Raw genomic sequence first — 20,028 nt, 5'->3', positions numbered from 1 at the left:
CAATTCTGACTGTGGACAGAATCCAAATAACGCAAGATCTATTAAGTTTACAATTAATAAGGCGCAACAGGTCAGCTGTTCAGAAAGCCTAGTTTCCACTAGGCAAGATTACATCAGAATGACCCTTTATTTACCAGGAATGGTAAACTCAATCTAATGATCGCTTTATGCACTATATCCAATGTGGGTCCAGGGCTCAAGACAAGAAACACAAGGTCATATTCTATCCTAGGAAAGACAGAAAAGAACAGATCCTTCTACAGAGAAGATACACACCAACCTATCCTTTTAGGAACAAAGTAGGTGTGAGTGTTTGGAGGAGAAAGAGGAAGGTTTCCAGATAAATCCCTCTTCCCCTTGAGTACTGGTGAAGTTGCCACAAGTTTATTTCCTAGCTTTGTAGAACATACTGATCATGAAAGGGTGATACAGGTGGTGCAAGAACTAATATGAAAAATTAACTGAGCTAAATGCAATTGCAGATGGTTTTGAGAGACTGTCAACTGCTTTCTTATAATTTTAAATATACACACACACACACACAAACAAACAGAAAGATGCATAACATCTTAGAAGCTTCAATGTCAAGTGCTTATTCCTATTTTCTTTTGTTCTCTCTTTGCCAAACATTTTTCTCCTGTATATACTAAGAACCACACTGGCAGTTTTGTTTTATCTTTTGTTTATAGTATATCTCAGCCTGTGTTCCAGCTGGATGACAGCAAGTATGTACAAAACAGGCTCCCAACGTGCAGTCTTAGAGAATGCTAAGCCCTTTGCTAACCTTCAAGTCAAAGTACCTGGAAATGAATACAAAGTTAATAAGGAACTTCTCAAAAATTAGAGGTCTATCTTAAGTCAAGCCCCTATAATATACAGGAAGAATTACCCAGATATGGAAAAGGGAACCATATAGATGAATAATGTGCAAAGGAGTGTGAGGGAGGCTAAGAAAAGACAAGAGGGAGAGAAGAGAGGACACAAGGAATCTTCCCCCTGCACAGGAACCTAGCAACTAGCTTTTTGCAGTTAGAGTACAAAGAATGAGGAAGCCTAGTATCCAAAGTGGTGCTAGCCTTTCCAGAGAGGACAACATTATGGCACCTTTACCCCTATGCAGCAGAATGCCCACCATGCCCTTTGAAAGGATGTCAGTGTCCGAGTTTCCCCTGGGTACTGACTGCCACAAAAATGATGCCTCCAGAAGATCCTGCTCGAACCGTAGAGATGCACACTACACCCTTTGTTGGCAGCAATTTAATAGCCACAGTCAGGCCCAAAGATTCCATGTTAGAGGGAACCTAAAAGGGAAGAGTTTTGCTGTTTAAAAACAAAGTGTAGAGCTATGTACAGTGCTCTGCAAATTATAAAACAAGACCAGTTTCCCAGCATTAATACTAGGGGTAATCTTCTACTATTAGTTTAAGTCTAAAACAGAAACCAGGTTCCACTTCCTTGGCTCACAGAACACCTGTGATGCAGTCATGAGCGGCTACTAATTTGCTCCTTCAGAGGAAAATTCTCCTTTCGGATTGTGTCTAGTAATTTGCTTTCTAGATGCAAGGATCTCTCACAGGAAAGAGAGCAGAATATGCAAGTTGGGATCTGGCATGTGGATCTGAGAGGATAATTTTACCTCATCTCTGAAAAATGGTCTCTCTAACTTATTTGTTACCACACATGGACAAACTACAATGACTGAGCTAGGACAAGTCATTATCTGGCTGTGTAACCTCAAAAAGGAACAAAGAGAAGTTCTTTTTCTCTTATGCATTCTACTCACTTATAGTCAGACAGGGCTTGAAAGCAAGAGTTCACTAACAGATTTTTTTTTCTTTCTTACCTGTAAATGGATTTCTCTGATGGACAAGGTTAGCCTCTAACTAGATGGGTTTTTGCTCATGTCACACTCGAACAGGCATCATCAACCAATGGAGTAAGAGCATATGAGCACCAACACAAGTTGTCTTGAGGCTCCTGTTAATTTCCCCGAAGTGAATGCCCTGGCACTCACTATAAAGAAAAATGCTTACAAGCTAGGAGGTGAGAGACACCTTCTTGGAATGAATTTGGTTAGAGAAATGAACTCACTCAAGCTTAAAACTTTTATCCTGAGAAAGCAACAATAAACTCCTAACAGACTCTCCTCGTGAGACATTTCAGAACCAGGCCAGTAGCAAGTGAATACTGTTAGTACTGCCAACTGGTAATAAGGCAGAATACTAACTAAAGTGCGGCTATTGAGCAACAAAGTTTTAGTGCTGAAAAGCACCAGTATACACAGCACTTTATCACCGGGATAAAACTACCACCCCTCATTCAGGATGGCCTTTTTTTTTTTTTTTTAAATCGCTGGGAGAACTCTCCCCCCGGCAATAAAGCATCTACACTGTCTATGTCATAGTGCTGCCACAGGGGCAGTGCAGACATACCCTTAGAAGTAAAACGGTCTACAGACCGACCTTACCCACTCAGAAAATAACTATATGGGATACAACAATCTCTTTTAATACATATGGGACATCACAAGCTGCAAAGCCAGAACAAATACTGAGGAAAGCTTTGTGAGTAGAAGCATGTGTGTCTGCCATGCAAGGGCTAATAATAGTATATACGTAGAACCACTTAATAGCACTCCATATCAGTTCTGTGCTGACCATGGGCAACATTGGCTGCAAAAGTATATCATCCTATGGACATTTTCAGAGAGTGTGTATCTAAATGGTCTGTGTGCCTGTTCAGTGTATGTTTTAGTGACTGGAAGGTTTCACACATCCAGATATTTTAGCACTGTGGAAGCAGCTGTTTTAATGTACATCATAGTCATGTGTAGGTTAATACACTATGACTCTTGGCTTATGACAGATGTTAACCTGGGACTGGGGGATGTGTAGCCAGATCACATCTTGTCATTGGTTCCTATGCTGTGGGTTTAACAACTGCTTCTGTAACACATACGGGATGGTACATGGTTTGTGGGTGCAGCTGTGAATGATGGTTGAGTGGGGGATACAAGTCTGGCCAATACTTGTATCAATTGTTCTTCCCAGGGTCTTGATTCATAAAGAAGGAAAGCCTCAAAATGGTATGAGCACTTATGTGGGGACGTGTGCTAGTGAGGTAGCAGCTGGTAATTTAGAAGATGACTTCTGTTTTACAGCAGTGATACTCAGACTGAGGCTTGTGAGCTGCAAGTGGCTCTTTAATGTACCTCCTGTGGCTCTATGCAGCACATGATATTAAAACACTGTGTGAGTTAATTATTAACCAATTGGGATGCTTTTACTATGTTATTAATCAATTGTAGCTGATAAAATAATGCTTGGTCAGTCATTTTGCTGTGAGAATAATTTTTATATATATATAAAATAACGAATTCACACTACTGTGGTCCTTTGGGTAACGCTGATTGCTAATTTGGCTCCTGAATTACTGAGGTCTGAGTGTTACTGTTCTACAGTATGCCCTGCTGCATTCTTCTGACTGTAGGGTGCTATGTATCTGCATCAACATGCTTTGTCTGCGTGTCAAACTATGTCCTTTTTCTTAACTGCTAAAGATTATTCTCTCATGTTTAGGCAGATGAGCAGTCATGGATCCTGACATTCATTTGCAATATAAATTAACCTAGCTAACTACTCCTAACTTTCACTACCAAAAGAAAGAGGAGAAGAACCATAGCATATTCCTCCCACCATGAGAAGTGTTGTGGAAAGCAATATTGCATGCTGGCTGCTTGGTAGTAATGCGCTACAGGTCTGCACAATTGTGTGTACTGCTCTAATACTAGTAGCATGCCTTCCCAGTGATACGTGGGTGCTTGACATAACACATGGATTTCTAGTACAAGAGGCAATAATTGGTTATGATGTATCATTTCCATTGTGCAGTTGACTAGCATACTGTGAGAACTATGGGACCTAATTGCCCACACAGCCAGGGGAGTCACACATACCCAAGCCCCGTTGTCTTCATGGCTGACCTGCGTGCTGCCCTCCCGTTCTACAGGGCTCAGATGGTTTATTTGCTGGATATTTATGAGCTAGTGTTATGGGCAACGTATGGGCTCTAGGCAGACGCTATGGGCCACTATTTTGATTCAACTGGTACAGTTTTCCCCGCTCAAGGCCCATGTCTTAGTTAATCAGTGTTAAGTGGTGCAATGTCTGCTTGGCTCAGTCAGTATTGCAGAGGGAGGGACGGCCAGTTCTTAACCAACATCTAGATATGGTGATTTATTGATAGCTTTTTACTTTTTTGGCTTCACCACAGAATGGTTATCAATGTTCATGTACATGTATATCCCTTAGCAGAGTTGTGCGATACTGACTGCTGCCTGTGACTGCACACTTTGGGACATGAGCAGAGGTTCAGAACTCCTCCAATCAGCAATTATCAGTTTGTTAGTCCTGTTTCTTTACTTAATGATGATTTTCTCAGTGAGCCTATTAAGTTGCTGTTGGGCTTTGGGTCATAATGCCTTATATAATTTTTGCCTCCAGCTTAATTTTATGTTTGCTTCTGCATTGAATAGGTTCCACTAACCTGAAGTGGTGGATGGGTAGCCTGTATGTAATGGGAAAGGAGGAGGACAGAGGTCATGACAGATCTTACCAGTTTTCTTATTGATCTTGCATATATAGAGGAAAATGTACTTTCTACTTATTAAAATAGTTAAGCACTGGAACAGGCCTCCCAGGGAGGTTGTGAAATCCTCATCACTTGGTGTTTGTCTGACCAAACTATCAGCGTACATGCAGTTCTCTTTCAATTTTAACAACTTTAATTTTGCTAACAATAAACAAATAAATCAATACTTCAGCTAGGGCTGAATTCTGCAAACACTTTCACATGTGCGTGAAAGCACTGGTGTGGAAGGTTATGCAGGGTTGGGCCTCTAGAGAGTTCAGTAATATTTCAGTACTAACGCTACGGGGCTAACAGCCAAAACTCCAGCCAAATAAACTCAAATTCCAAGAGTTAGTGGCATATAGCTCAGAAAGTTCACAACTCATTTTAACCTAAGACACTACATTTTTAATTGTTAGAAACTTTGTAGTTTACAAGAAACCTATCCAAAGCCTATTACATTTGGAGGAAAGCCTCAAATTAACTTTAATGGATCACTCAAACCATATAGTACTTTTACTTAAACAATGAAAAACTTCATTTACAACAAAACGAATGAGACTTTTCCATTTTTCCTCCTGAAAATGTCTTGAGATCAAAATGCCCACAATCCTTTAATCTCTTTCTCATATCAGTATCTACTCAAGGTTAAGCAACAACTAACAATTAGAACATGACTGTATTATAAACACAAATATTCATTTAATTTCTAGAGGAGACACCCATTATTATACATGTACTATCACAAAAACTTTCGTTGTAGGGCTTTTCTGGAGTTAAGGACTCAGTCCTGCAGTTTTTACACAAACAAACTGCTTCTTGTAGATTTGGGCTCCAATCCTGCAAATATGCAGATGTGGAACTTTAGTCCCATGAAGCTACGTGAGTAAAGTTACAAGCACAAGCGTCTCTGGGACTAGAGCTGTAGCTATGAAATTTGCTTCAGCAAAGATTGCAAGAATTGGCACAACATACAGTTAATATTGGATACAGCAATTTAAGCTACATGAAGCGTCTTCAATAGGGCCATATCTCAGTGGCTCTCAAGGGCGAAATGTATGCAAAGGTCCAACACAAGGGACCAAAACTTGCAGGAAACTTAAAAGTCCATGGTGGACTAATCCCTTTAGCGTAAGTAACCTATTTCCATAGCAAAAAGAGGTCAATACCATTATCCACATTTTGCAGCTCGGGAAACTGAGTCAGGGTACGGGGCGGAGGGGGGGGAGTGATTTCCCCAAGGTGAAGCAGAAGGCTTATACAGCTGACATCACTATCTTTCCTCAGTAAAAGTGACGGGGGCTTCAAACCTGCGTGGACGCCGAGCGAGCTCCCTGGAAAGGACAAGGAGCGGTAGCGCGCAGCACAACTCGGAGTAGTGTAAACAGAAGGGGGAAGCGCGGGGTTTGCAGTTGTTTTAGGAACTCACGGGGCCCTCGCGAGGAGCTAGCGGCTGCGAGCGCCGCTCGGGAACCTGCCGGGTGGCAGCAGAGCGCTCCGGGCCTGGCAACATGCCCGGGGAGCCAGGAGTCTTCCGCAGTCGCGCCGGGGCACGGACCACCCCGGCCCGCCGCCAGAAACCGCGGCGCCCCTTCCTCCCTCCCTCCGCGGGCGGAACTTACGCGCTCCGGTTCTCCCGCGGGCTCGGGCGGGACCAGCGCCCCCCGCCGCCGCCGCGTGTGCAGCGCCAGCAGCTCCATGCGGCCCAGCGCCAGCCGCTGGTCTCCCTAGCTCGGCGCTCGGTCCGCAGCCAGTGCGCAGAATCCCGCTCGAAGCGCGCGGTCTAGGCCCGGACCGGCAGCGAGTCCCGCCGGGCTGGGCGGAAACAGGGCGGGTCGGCCCCGCTTCCTGGGCCAGGGGAACCTTCTGGTGCAGATTGAGCCCAGGCACAGGCCGTGCACAGACAAGCAGCCGGCCAAGCACAGGGTATGTACGTAGACGGATGGACAAACACCACCCTGCACCCACACAGCAGCTGCCCTTCTGGGCAGTATAGTGGCTGGTTTCCGGGGCAGGCTGTGCAAGCAAAACCATTATAATTGTAAAAAGAAAAGGAGTACTTGTGGCACCTTAGAGACTAACCAATTTATTTGAGCATGAGCTTTCGTGAGCTACAGCTCAACTCCTCTCCAAAACATTTTCTTCTCGAAGTGCATTGCCGTTGCACGCACACACACACACCTTCGTTCGTGTGCCTGTGACCCACCAGCATCAGCTACATAAAAGTTACTTTTAAAGTAACCTGAGAAATACTTTCTTGCTTTGGCAAATTACACAAGAGTTGTCCAAGGCTGGATTTCTGTACGCATGTACCAGTGTAGCAACAGGCTGTTGAAGTATCACTATCTACCAGCATTTTAACCACGATGTTGCTTGGACAGGCTCTCTGCAGAGGGGTGGTCACTACTGTCCCTGCTGCTGTTGGGTCTGGTGGAGCTGCAACATGATTTGGGACTCACATTATTGTAATATTTTTTCCAGATATTGCCCTGTTTCCCTCCTCCAGTGTTAACCCACAACATGGAACCTCCTTTTCTCTTCCAGCCTGCCATGTGTATCCGACTGTCCCATCTGCACAGGAGGGATACAATCCACACCTGACGGGGTCCTTCCGCACTCTGATCAGGAAGTATGATGTAGCCTATTAACATTAATTCCCTCCTTACTGAGATTTCTTTAAAAAGGGGAATATTTAGGAATTTGCATTATGTAGTTAAAGCACAGCAAAAAAATTGGTGAATTACAAAAATAAAAATGATAAACCTTGGAGCTTGAGACAGAGAACAAAAGACTTTCTTGTAAAAAAAAACAACAACACTGAAAGCAGCCTACACTGTCTCCTAGGACTTTAACCTTCAGCTTATGCCTTTTATTTTATAACACACAAGGTTGTTACAGCAGGGTGTAACCTCTAAGCTTATGTTACTGTGAATGCAGCTTCTTATTTTATCCTAAATGGATTGCGATCTGTAGTTTTACTTTGCCAGGAGTTCAACTGCATGCATGTTTTACCAAGAATCATAGTTCTGATCTCGTGACATGTCATCTCCTACTGTATGTTTGTTTGTTTTTTATTCCTGAAAGGAGTTGATATAGTGTTGCTTTGAATTTAAGCACTTCAAACTGATCTGCTGAACCCTGAAACTAAAGTCGAATGGGAGTCTTACCATTGACTTAAATGGAAGCAGCATCAGGTCCATTTTTCTTTTATTTTCAAAATCATTGGTGTTCCTACAACTCAAAATGCTTTTGTTTCAGTGAGCCTTTTCACAATTGGTTTATAATGTAGGCCTGGCCTTTTAGGCATTATTAAAATATAGAACAAGTAGAGGGATTTCATTTTTAAAAGTATATTTTAACGCACATATCAATATTAATACACATCTGCATTATGGCCTATATGATACAAAACAAGTGGCAAAATCCTTGGCAACAGCTCCATGTTCTTACATATAATTATGTGTTTGCTTATAGTAATGAATTACAACGGACACAAATCAGCAAAAATGATCTACTTTGTTGCCTCATATACATGAAATCCAATTTTCTCCCATTGAAGTCAAAGGGAGTTTTAGAGTAACAGCCGTGTTAGTCTGTATTCGCAAAAAGAAAAGGAGTACTTGTGGCACCTTAGAGACTAACCAATTTATTTGAGCATGAGCTTTCGTGAGCTACAGCTCACTTCATCAGATGCATACCGTGGAAACTGTAGCAGACTTTATATATACACAGAGAATATGAAACAATAAAAACAATAAAAAAGGGAGTTTTGACATTGTCTTCAGCAATAGGAGGGTTGGGCACTGAAGTAGCCTACTGTACCATAACAGGTATTCCCAGTTAGGCCAATTAAGGAGCAGGACTACATCTGAGGCTATAAAGGGTCAGAGAGAGACACAATGAGAGGGGACTGGCTGGGAGAGAGAAAACTGCAGGCAGTAGCACAGGGGTGGGCAGAGTACGGCCTGTGGACTGCATCTGGCCCGTCAGACTCTTTAACACGGCCCTTGAGGTCCTGCTGTGCCGCGCGGCTCCCAGAAGCACCAGCATGTCTCACGGCCAATGGGAGATGCGGGAGCCATGCCTGCAGACAGAGCAGAGTGCAGAGCTGCCTGGAGCCTGCACCCCTGACCTCCTCCTGCGCCCCAAACCCCTGCCCTAGCTCTGATCCCCCTCCCGCCCTCTGAACCCCTCGGTCCCAGCCCAGAGCACCCTTCTGCCCCCCAAACCACTCATTCCCAGCCACACCCCAGAGCCTGCACCCCCAGCGAGAGCCCTCACCGCCCCACACACATCTCAACCCCCTGCACCAGCCCGGAGTCCTCTCCTGTCTGAAGCCTGCTCGAACCCCTCAGCCCCAGCCCAGAGCCTGCTCCCCCATACCCCAACCTTGTGTCCCAGCCCGGAGGTCCCTCCCGCACCCTGAACCTCTCATTTCTGGCCCCAGCCTGGAATCCACACCTCCAGCCCAGAGCCCGAACCCCCCGCCACTCCAACCCCTGCCTCAGCCCAGAGCTCCCTCCTATACTCCAAACCCGTCTGCTCCACCTCCAGCCCCCTCCTCCACCCCAAGCCCCTCATCCCTGGCCCCACCTCAGAGCCCAAACCTCCAGCTGGAGCCCACACCCCAACCCCCAATTTTGTGAGAATTCATGGCCCGCAATACAATTTCCATACCCAGATGTGGCCCTCAGGCCAAAAAGTTTGCCCACCCCTACAGTAGCAGAACTGCCAAAGTCCCATGAGAGAGGAGGCTGTGAGAGCCCAAAATGTAAAGGGTGAGCTGAGGAACTGGTTTGTTTAAGTTTGGACAGTAAGTCTGCCTAAAAGAGACTGTGGGTATGGCAGCAAGTCCTTAGCAAGGTTGAGAGAAACCCTGTCTTGTGGCACACTTCCTCTCACAGGGGACTCTGGCAGTCTTGCACTTCTGCTTTCAGCAATTTACTAGCTTGCTCCCTCTTTCAACCAATTCCCCCTCATTGGTGCTATGTCTTTACTAGAAATTCTACAGTGGCGTACACTTACAGTGATGGAAGGGAGTCTTCTGTTGCTGTAATAAATCCACCTCTCCAAATGCTGGTAGCTAGAATTCTTCTGTCAACCTAGTGCTGTCTACACTGCGGCTTAGATCAGCTTAACTCTGTCTCTAAGAGTGACATAGCTAAGTTTCAGGTGTAGACCAGCTCTTTCTCTCTCTCTCTCTCTCTCTGACCTTTTATAGCCCCTGGTACAGCCTTCCCCCTTAACTGGCCCAACTGGGAGCACTTGTTCTGACACAGGTTGCTGGATCTACTTCAGTTTCAGGAGCCAGCCACCCTGTGACAGGCCTAGTGTGATCATTTTTTTATTTGTAACAAAAAACTATAAGTATATATGTGCTTTAATTTAACCTAACATTAAGAGCCTTCCTTAACCCAGTACAAGTAAGGGAATTAAAGGCTGAACCTGAAATTTCATTGCATGGTCTTCAAATACTGTGTGATCTTATATACTATACCATAAATTCTGCAGTAGCTTGGAACAATACATTGAATTAAGGATGGAGTTTCAGGCTTCACTTTGAATTTTCTCGCTTTTGAAGGTGTTAAGTCAAACTGGAAATGTTATTTGAAAAGGTTGTGTGTGTGTGTGTGTGTGTGGTTTAATGTAAACGGTAGTCTAATTTCTGTGCCTTCAAGCTCTGGTAATGCTGTAACATAAAAAAAACAAAATCCATGTGGAAGTATAACTGATGCTGCATTAGTCTGTGGGTTGAAAATAGAAAGGATTATAAATGATTCACTAGGTGTAGAAAATAAGGTAAGAAGACTTATTGGGGGGAAAAAAGTAAAAAGGTTTGTTCTGTTTATGCACAGCCTGAAGAAGGCACCATAAAAGATATATGACCATCCACCTTGTTTTTATTTGTAAAGTGTATTTTATTAGCTTATTTTTATCACTAGCAGTAAATGTTTAGTTATCTAATTACGAGACCAAGGTTGTTTCAATCATTAAACAAAACTAAGTCTATAAGTACCTGTATTCTAAAGCTAGGAGTAAACTCCAACTTCCACATAACGTTAATGGAAAGATTATTGTAAAATTATACATGTTAATGGTGAGATAAAACAGCAAAGCAAGGGAGTAAAGTCCAGCTTTCTATTGTGCTTCTGTGTAATTACAGAACACATTACTGAATAGGAAGGAAAATGTTTAGTCTGCTTCCTATTTTTTGAGAACAATTTTACCTATCTCCAGTAGGGACATATTTAAATAGGATGTGTATCCCAGGTGGTACAAAACTGAGCACTAAGGGAAATGACCACAATTTTCAAACCTGGAGGCCTCAAGCCAGGCGTCTAAACCCATATTTAGGCATACAAATAAACCATTTGGCATTTAGAGGTTTTAAACACCCACAGTTTCACTTCCCTTTTTTTGTTGCATGTTAAGTATGTGCTGTCACCCGTCATCTTGATCTGAGGTGCTATGTAGCTGCCTGACTCTGATCAATAGTATTATGTGGCTAGAGTCCTCGTGTGTTTTTCAACACAAGGGTTTCACTGACAATCTGAGGGCATGCTGCAGTAGTTATTCCTATAACTGGTTTTTGAGTATTTTTGTGCATTTCAGCCTTTTCCATGCTTTTTGATGCACAAGGAGCACTTATGACCCACAGGCAGCTATATAATTTTTATTAAAAGATAAAAAGTCATCCAACTGTACAACCAGTTTTTTATTTGTTTGTTTTTTAAATGCACTGGTGTGTGGGAGTACCCAAGAACCCTCCTCAAAAGCCCTTGAATTGTGGTAACCTTCTTCCTACTCTGAAGTGTTATGGTTGTGACCACTTTCAAAGTATGTCATAGAATCATAGAATATCGGTGTTGGAAGGGACCTCAGGAGCAGGACCAATCCCCAACTAAATTATCCCAGCCAGGGCTTTGTCAAGCTGACCTTAAAAACCTCTAAGGAAGGTTTACCTCCCTAGGTAACTTCACCACTCTCCTAGTGAAAAAGTTTTTCCTAATATCCAAACTAAACCTCCCCCACTGCAACTTGAGGCCATTACTCCTTGTTCTGTCATCTGGTACCACCGCATCCCTTTGGGTGTTGTGCTTCATGGGCAGATTGGCTCATGTGGGCTCCACCCTCAGCAGTAAGTCATGTAAGGTTAGCTTTCCTGTGAAAGGCACAAAGAGAATGTTTTCATTCTTCTGAGAATCTACTGAAACCATCTGCTGCCTTAGTGTGGATATCATCACCTGAGGTTCATTTATACACAACAGAATTGTCTGCTGGGGATGCAGATCATTTGGTGGATGGAGAACAAGAACAGCTAGAATGTCCTCCTTCTTTTTCTACTCATGTTAATATGAGATCTTCTTTGATCTCGCCACTATGACTTCAGAAGCTTTCAAGACCTTCCAAGAAGGGTGGTGGAAAATCTGGATATCCAATTTTTGGTAGTTCAGGAAAAGATCCATCAGTTGATAGCCTATTGATAATTAATCATTGCAACAATTTACCCATGTCGTGGTGAATTCTCCACCACTGAGAAGTTTTAAATCAAGACTGGATGTCCATTCTGGCTTTAGAATCTATGAATCTATATCCTAGAGCTACATAAGAAAGAGAGTAAGTAATGTCTCCTGCAGCTGGCAAGGGATATTGGCTCACTCTTGCATCCACACTAGTCTGATAAATAGATCAGATTCTTCAATATGGGTTAAAGCATTTTTATGAGCACTCCTCCAAAATCACTCATTGTGTTACTTTTTAGCAAGAGGATCAGAAGCTGGGAGAGCTTCAACATCTATGCCACAAGAAAAGGAAGCAAAGAGTATGGATGCTTTCAGAAGCATATATTCATAAACAACTATACAACTGTATTGCAAATTTTCAGGTGTTGTTGGTGAAATATTACTTCTGTTTGTAGACAAGCTTCTCCTATCATTGTAGCACTTTCTAGAGATGGAGAGAGAGAATATCAAAGCCGTAGTTTCTGAATGGGAAAATATACTTCATAGTGGTGTATTTCACTCATGACATTGTGGTCAACTCAGTTGTAATAGTTACAATGCACTCTTAATTTTGACTGAAGAACTCCACCCTGTCTTTTGAGGTCAAGGCTAAAACAGAGGACATGGGTATTTGAACGCCCAAACCTGTTCATTGTTGTCAAGGTTCCTTCCCCACTCTGAACTCTAGGGTACAGATGTGGGGACCTGCATGAAAACCTCCTAAGCTTACTTTCACCAGCTTAGGTTAAAACTTCCCCAAGGTACAAATTAATTTTATCCTTTGCCCCTGGATCCACTGCCACCACCAAACTTTATCTGGGTTTAATGGAAAACGTAGTTTGGACACGTCTTTCCCCCCAAAATCCTCACCAATTTGCATAGGTGACCACAGACCCAAACCCTTGGATCTTAGAACAATGAAAAAACATTCAGTTTTCTTACAAGAAGACTTTTAATAGAAGTAAAGGAATCACCTCTGTAAAATCAGGATGGTAGATACCTTACAGGGTAATTAGATTCAAAACATAGAGAATCCCTCTAGGCAAAACCTTAAGTTACAAAAAAGACACACAGACAGGAATAGTCATTCTATTCAGCACAGTTCTTTTCTCAGCCATTTAAAGAAATCATAATCTAACACATACCTAGCTAGATTACTTACTAAAGTTCTAAGACTCCATTCCTGTGCTATCCCCGGCAAAAGCAGCATACAGACAGACACAGACCCTTTGTTTCTCTCCCTCCTCCCAGCTTTTGAAAGTATCTTGTCTCCTCATTAGTCATTTTGATCAGGTGCCAGAGAGGTTACCTTTAGCTTCTTAACCTTTTTTCAGGTGAGAGGATTTTTCCTGTGGCCAGGAGGGATTTTAAAGGGGTTTACCCTTCCCTTTATATTTATGACAACTGTCAAAATAGAAGACACTCTTGAGATAACGGACATGTGCTCCTCCTTTCAGTCCTTGAGCCTTTTGCGTACCATCTTGAAGAGGAAATCCACTCCATTCGGGTGTAACAGAGGTAGTCCTTTCCCCAGCAATGCAGAGGTCTGGATCAACAGCTTCTTAAGAAACAGCCTTTCTCCAAACAGAAGGGCAATCATGGAAAAGTCAAAGCCCTCATCTTTCGCTTTATCCAGAGCATCTTCTAATGAGTAGTAAATTTGATGTAATATCAGTGAGCCTCTCTGTAAATCTAGAGGATGTCCACTCCTCCATATTGTCATATGGAAATAGTCTCTATGGCATGGAGTAGAGTTGCTTTTTGACAAATAAGACCTACAAAATATTCACAAAGAATATGTTCTTTAATTCCATTCCTTGATGCCATTTCCCTTCTTTTTCAGGGATTCTTCTCATGAGGAATTGCAAATGGATGAAGTAGTTTCTTTCTTCAATTACACACTCCATAAGAAATCCCTCAGTAACACAGAGGCTTTATTTTCTTATTTATCATTCCAAAGAAATAAGCCAGACATCATTCCACAATGGAATTAAGAAAACAGAAGAAGGTACATGAAAAGCTTCAAGTTCTATATGTTAAACTGATAAGAACTGATTTAATAATTTTATTAAGATAATGTTGAAATAAAAAACGGTACAGAGTTCAAGCACAGAAGTTTCTGGTTGTCGGGGAATAAAGTACAGATTATCAAGGGGTGCGAAATTTGGTTTAGGAGCTGGTGGAGTAAGGATTACATAATAATCTGCAATCTCCCCGACTGGGGGTAATAGTTTAACCGGTCAGAGTACAGACATTGAGATATGGGGGTAAGTTACCATATATCGGCTATGTTCAGGTGCAGAGTATAGTGAGAGCAAGCTCCTATTCCATCTCCCTGATACTACACTAGATCTTAGCCAAAAGGCCATGGCAACTTTAGTTTGTTTTATCCCATCTCTAAGTCCACAAGATTGGTTTGTGGGTCTCAGTTTAAAGGTGCTTTTTTCCATATTTCTTTCAGACCAAGCCATTGAAAAATACTTGGCTTACAAATTGTAGAGAGTGGCTTAAACAATAACTATTTGAAAATATTCAATCAATAGTAATTTCTTGTCATGCATGGATATTCTACTAGACAAAAAGAAGTTTATTTTGCAAAGGGGTTGTGATAAGAATTGAATCTTTTTGTAGTACAGCAGAAAGTTTCAGAAACTACCTGCAGTTTTTATGCATCAACCACAGAGGATGTTAGTGCTGTAAAATGAATAACACAGTATTAATTGCCTACTACTGAGAGGATTGTTTGCCTCAAATATAAATGGAAACTCTGCAGTTGTAAGATTTAAAGTGTTCAGTAGCAAATGTAGAGGATATATAACTTATAAACAATTTAAATATTGATAGATGTGAACATGGTACAGTACATCATAGGAACAAAGAAGTTAGAAATGGAAGAGATCCATTAAATCATTAAGTCCATACCCCTGCAAGTATATTATGTAGTCCTTTCAACAGAGGACATGTTGTGTATTTGACCAAAACAAGTACTCTTCCCCCCTCAATCAGTATTTAAAGCTTATGCTGCATAATGACAGAAATAACAAGGACATGTGATAATGATACTAGCCAGCCGCTCAGGTGCCATTAGGGAATAATGCACCAGTAAAGCTCAGAGTTACAATATCCCATGTATAACAAAAAAAATCTATATTTTTATATCAGTGCCCCTTACTAGCATGAATGACTATTTCATATCTGTGTATAGACTTTTCTTTTTTATTCCATTAAACAGATGTTAATTTCCTTTGATAGAAAAAGAACAAGGCAGATATTTTGGTCAGAGTCTCAGGCAGGCACTAATTCTAAATAATGCTTCTAATAAAGTAAAATTCCAACAAAGGGATATAGATTTACATCAGTCTTCAGAGGTTGCTGATGCCACCTACAGACTATCAGCTATTTCTACAGCTTCTAAACTCATATAGAGACCTTTGTCTCTGAGACCTATTCTGACACTGACTCAGAGGACTGTGCTCTTTTTGCCTTTTAAAAAAAATACGCTGTATTCAAAAAGCATTTGCTTTGTCACATTTGGATGTTTTGTGCACTTCTGAGGAACTGAAGGATTTACAACAGTGTTTTGGATTTAAAGAAGTGGCCTGATGAATTTGTCACATGAGGTATGTTTTAATGTAAGTTTAACCTCTGTCTTCATTAAGCACTGCTCTGTCTCTGATCTTTGTATCACCATGTTCCCTATCTCTGGCAACTCACATAATTTTCTTCATCATTACACACTAGTTTCCTGGTCCACATCCCTCCACCTAACATTTCCATGGCCTCCAATCCATCGATGTTGATGACTTCTCTGCCTCCTCTTTCCAAAAGTATTCTCCCTCTCCTTCATTGGTTCAGTCAATTGAATTCCTGTTCTTTAATCTCTCCACTACCCTTAACTCCTTCCACCACAAAATCTGTTGCAATAACCCACAACATCCGTTTCTTCGACTGCATTGCTGAGTGCTTGTGGAGAAACTCCCATGATCATGTGGACTTCCTCGATTTACAAATTTGTTCTCTCTTCGTTTAGAGCTTGATACCACTGACAAGAGTGGGCTTTGGATCAGGACCTTAGTTTTGCCATTTTCTTGGTCAAGCAGCACTACTTTTGAAAACCTCATGAATCCTATACCCACAATCTCAGGACCTGTTTGCCACCTTAGACTTCCTCCTATAATTCTTCCCTCCTGTGTTGCACAGAACCATAAAGATGTAGGCCTGAACAGGACTTTGAGAGGTCATCTAGTCCATCCCAGTGTGCTGAGGGAGGATCCAATACACCTAGACAATCCCTGACAGTTGTTTGTCTCACCCGTTAAAAAAAACCTCCAGTGATGGGGATTCCACAACCCACTTTGGAAGACTATTCCAGTGCTTAGCTATCCTTATAGTTAGAAAGTATATTTTCCACTGCATGTGCAAGATCTTGCTAACCTTTTCAGTGTGATTGACCAGATCTGTCCTGACCTCTATCCTCCTCCTCTCCCATTATACTTTGTTATATAATGCCTTTCTTATTAAGAATCATTGAGGTAGCCACTCAAGGAGAAACTATAGAAATAGTGGATGCAATGCAGGTAACCACCCAGAGTGTTGTTAGGAGGTAATGTGAGGTTTATGGCCCAGTCTCATTTTTGGAGGCAGAGAGCCCCAATGGAAGAGCCTGGAACTAATGGGATATTCTAGGTTCCAAGCACAGCGGCCGGAGACTGGAAGAATGCAGTTGGAGTGAGCAAACAGAAGGAGTCTCTGTGGGTCTCTGGAGAGAAAAGGCAAAAAGGTAGATGTTTCTTAGGAGAAGGGCTGGAGTGCCTTATCTTGGATTTCTGCAGAAGAGGACTGTCTGTATGCAGTTTGTTCCTGATGCTGTTCAAGGAAATAGGACTGGTGTACATTTTTGTAAAAAATAAATAAATTGCACGAAGCAAATACCTTGAGTACATCTCACTGATATCCCATACAAATGGAAACCATCCTGTAAAGCTCTGAATTTTGGTTACCACTCAGCCAAAGGGGCAACAACCGTTTCCTTCTCTTCACTTACTAATTTTGAAGTTTCTTACCTCTGATCTATCAATCTGTCTCAGTTACCCTATTTCCTGTTGACTCATGATCTCCCTTGCACTTACTCTTACTCCCTCCTTCAACTTTTCCTTAACCTCTCTCTTCTGGCTCTTTGCCCTCACAATACAAGCACGATCTGTTCTCTCCCAACCTCAAAAAACCACCTATGATCCCTCTTGCCTGTTCAGCCACTTCAGTTCTTTACTTCCCTCATCTCTAAACTTGTCAAATATTCCACCTACAACTATTTATTTGAGTTCTTCTTTTCTATTCACATCTCTGATCCCCTCCAGTCTGGCTTCTACCCTCTCCACTCCACTAAAACTGCTGTCATCAAGACGGCTAACAACTGCAGCATGGCTAATCCTCAGAACCTCTATTCTCATCCTTTTTGATTTCGCCACTGCTTTTGACATTGTCACTCATATCTTCCTCCTTTGTGTATTGATCTCCCTTTCTTGTTCTTGTCGTTGATGACTTTGTCCTCTCCTATTTTTCTTATACTTCTCTGATCATTCCTTCAGCACCTTCTTCTTTGGTGGGTTCTCCTACTCAGCTGTCCCACTTTCCAGGGTGGTCTCATAGGGATCCATCCTTGGTCCACTCCTCTTATCTCTCTCCACATCCGTTCCCACTTATCCACTCATCTACCCAATCCACCCATGGCTTCAGTTGCCAATTTTATGCCATTGACTTACAAAACTACTTCTCTGCTTCTGGTTTGTCTCCTTCCACCCAACCCTACCTCTTCACTTGTCTCTCTGACATCTCATCCTGTATGCTTTGTCAGGAACTTCAACTTAATGGGTGAAATCCTGACCTCCGTGAAGTCAGTGGGAATTGACTCCCCATTCCTATTGACATTCATGGGGTCAGGATTTCATCTGGTATGTCTAAAGCTGAAATCCTGCCTTCTCTTCCAGAATCTTCCCACTCTTCTCTTTTTCTGTCAATGTGCACTGCAAGACCATTTCCCAAGTCACTGAAGCCCATGCTTCTACCCACAACCAAATATTCTCTTTGATACTTCCCTTTCTCTCACCTTGAACGTCCAGGCTGTGTCAAAATATGGCCTTCCTCCGTAGCATCTGTCAACAAAGATTTCTTCACTCTGCTGTCATCTTCGTTTTGACTATTGCCACTGTCTTCTCCCTGGCACCCTCTGACATCCACCCATTTATAGTGTGCCTTCTATGATTACCCTCTTTGCCCATCATCCCCATCATGTCACGAACCTCTCCCATCAGCACCATCTCTCCTTTTCCTCCTCCTCAAGTTCATTCCCCAGCACACTGGGGGAGTGCCCCCTGCTATCAACCTCTGTGTACCATTCTGTGTACTGTTCCTGACCCCGGAGTCGCTGTGGAGAGGGGGCAGGACCATGGTCTCACCCTTTTCCTACCCATCTCTGCCCCTTTTGGGGTATCAAGTTTCTTTGGGAAGTAATGAGAGAGCAGCCCATGGACTCCCCTAACTGCAGTTCTACCTTGAGGATCTTGCAAGAGGGGAAGGCTCCTTACATGCTCATCACACCCCCCCGTGTATCATATAAGGTCAAGACCCTAAGTCAAGGAAATAAAGTTGCCAATAAAAGTCAGCATTTTTTTATAAAGAAGTACTTGTTTGTCTTTGAAAGTGTGTACTCTTTTCACCCTGTGGAAGGTGATTATTATTTTGTAATAAGCATGATCAAGGTTTGTACAGTTAGGTAGTCTCACTAGTTCAGAAAATCAAGATGTCTTTTGTGTGTGTTTGAAAACATTAACAAAAATACTGTTTTTAATAGGTTTGTATAAATGGGTTCCCAGATTAATGCTTAATAAACGGTGTTTTGGAGTAAGACAGTGAATATGTTCCTATTAGTGCTTCATATAATTTACCAGAATTGGAACAGGAAGTAACATGATAGAATTAAAAAAAAGTGGAGTTACATAGGAGACCTTCTTACATCTATATAGTTTAATTTTACATATTTTATCATACAAGTACTGAGAAGTAATATTTCTGTGCACAATATAACGTATCTGCCTTGAGTTATTGTTAACCATAACATTATGAATTTCTCCCCGGATTTTTATTTCTTCTCCTCTGTGAACTGGAATTACGTATTACCTCTGTTCATTGTGATGTTTTTGTCTGAGGTTGTGTCAGGGAAGTGGTTTCAAGACCTAACAGCCAAAAGAAATACATCATATTTACCTGCTCCACATAAAAATGATTCCTTGCTGTGTATAAAACTAGGATTCTGTCTAATTGTGTTAATTTTTAATGGGGAATTCCTAGGTTGAATATAATAAAATAAAACCTGTGTCTGTCAGGAATATGTTTCAGTGCTTCAAAGGGCACTATAATATTATTAATAGTAAATGTTTGCAATAACAATTCTTTGTAGACTGAGTTATTCATGCTCAGAGAAAAATTAGTAATACAATCCAGAGTAACTACCCATTTTAAGAGATTTTGCATCTTTAATTTTTTTTATCTCTGAGTTTGATACTGACTCTGTAATTGGGTTGTGTGTGACTTGAGGGGAGTAGTAGATCAGCTGGGAATGATGGGAGGTTTGCCAGATTAATTTGGCCTGCTGCCTGTTGTTCAATCTGGAGCCATTGAAGTCCTGGGTTTCCCTGGGATCATGCTGCCAAAGACTCCATATGGGATGCCCAGAAATATAGCCTAAGTTAGGGAGATTTAGTTCTCCGATGTCTCAATGGGCCTATACATTTTTAACAGCAATTCTTGTTTTTTGCCTACCAAATGAACCTTGAAAAGGTCTTGTGAAGCTTATTAAAGAATGAGGTTTTAAATTCTCTGAAACAGTTGTGGTAGACAT

The 20,028-nt window shown here is 42.0% G+C and overlaps 1 protein-coding gene and 1 long non-coding RNA gene across 8 annotated transcripts in view; one reads left to right on the top strand and one right to left on the bottom strand.

The window, feature by feature from the left end:
* Positions 1-6,386, bottom strand: part of LOC142072822 (uncharacterized) — a 66,194-nt gene extending 59,808 nt beyond the window's left edge. For all 7 annotated transcript variants that reach the window (XR_012669408.1, XM_075131010.1, XM_075131009.1 and 4 more), the window contains exon 1: positions 6,252-6,386. Coding sequence is in view for 6 of the 7 variants with exons in the window: in XM_075131010.1 (XP_074987111.1) it covers positions 6,252-6,329 (78 nt within the window). In the remaining variant the exon portion in view is untranslated. The remainder of the gene's footprint in view (positions 1-6,251) is intronic.
* A 72-nt stretch (positions 6,387-6,458) lies between these two features.
* LOC142072824 (uncharacterized) lies at positions 6,459-19,462 on the top strand. Its single transcript, XR_012669411.1, has 3 exons — positions 6,459-6,555; positions 7,174-7,258; positions 13,975-19,462. It is a non-coding gene; the product is annotated as an uncharacterized LOC142072824 (long non-coding RNA).
* The last annotated feature ends 566 nt before the right edge of the window (positions 19,463-20,028 follow it).

This window comes from Caretta caretta, chromosome 7, assembly GCF_965140235.1.
Source record: "Caretta caretta isolate rCarCar2 chromosome 7, rCarCar1.hap1, whole genome shotgun sequence".
Classification (NCBI taxonomy): domain Eukaryota; kingdom Metazoa; phylum Chordata; order Testudines; family Cheloniidae; genus Caretta; species Caretta caretta.
This window is presented reverse-complemented; position numbering and strand designations above follow the sequence as displayed.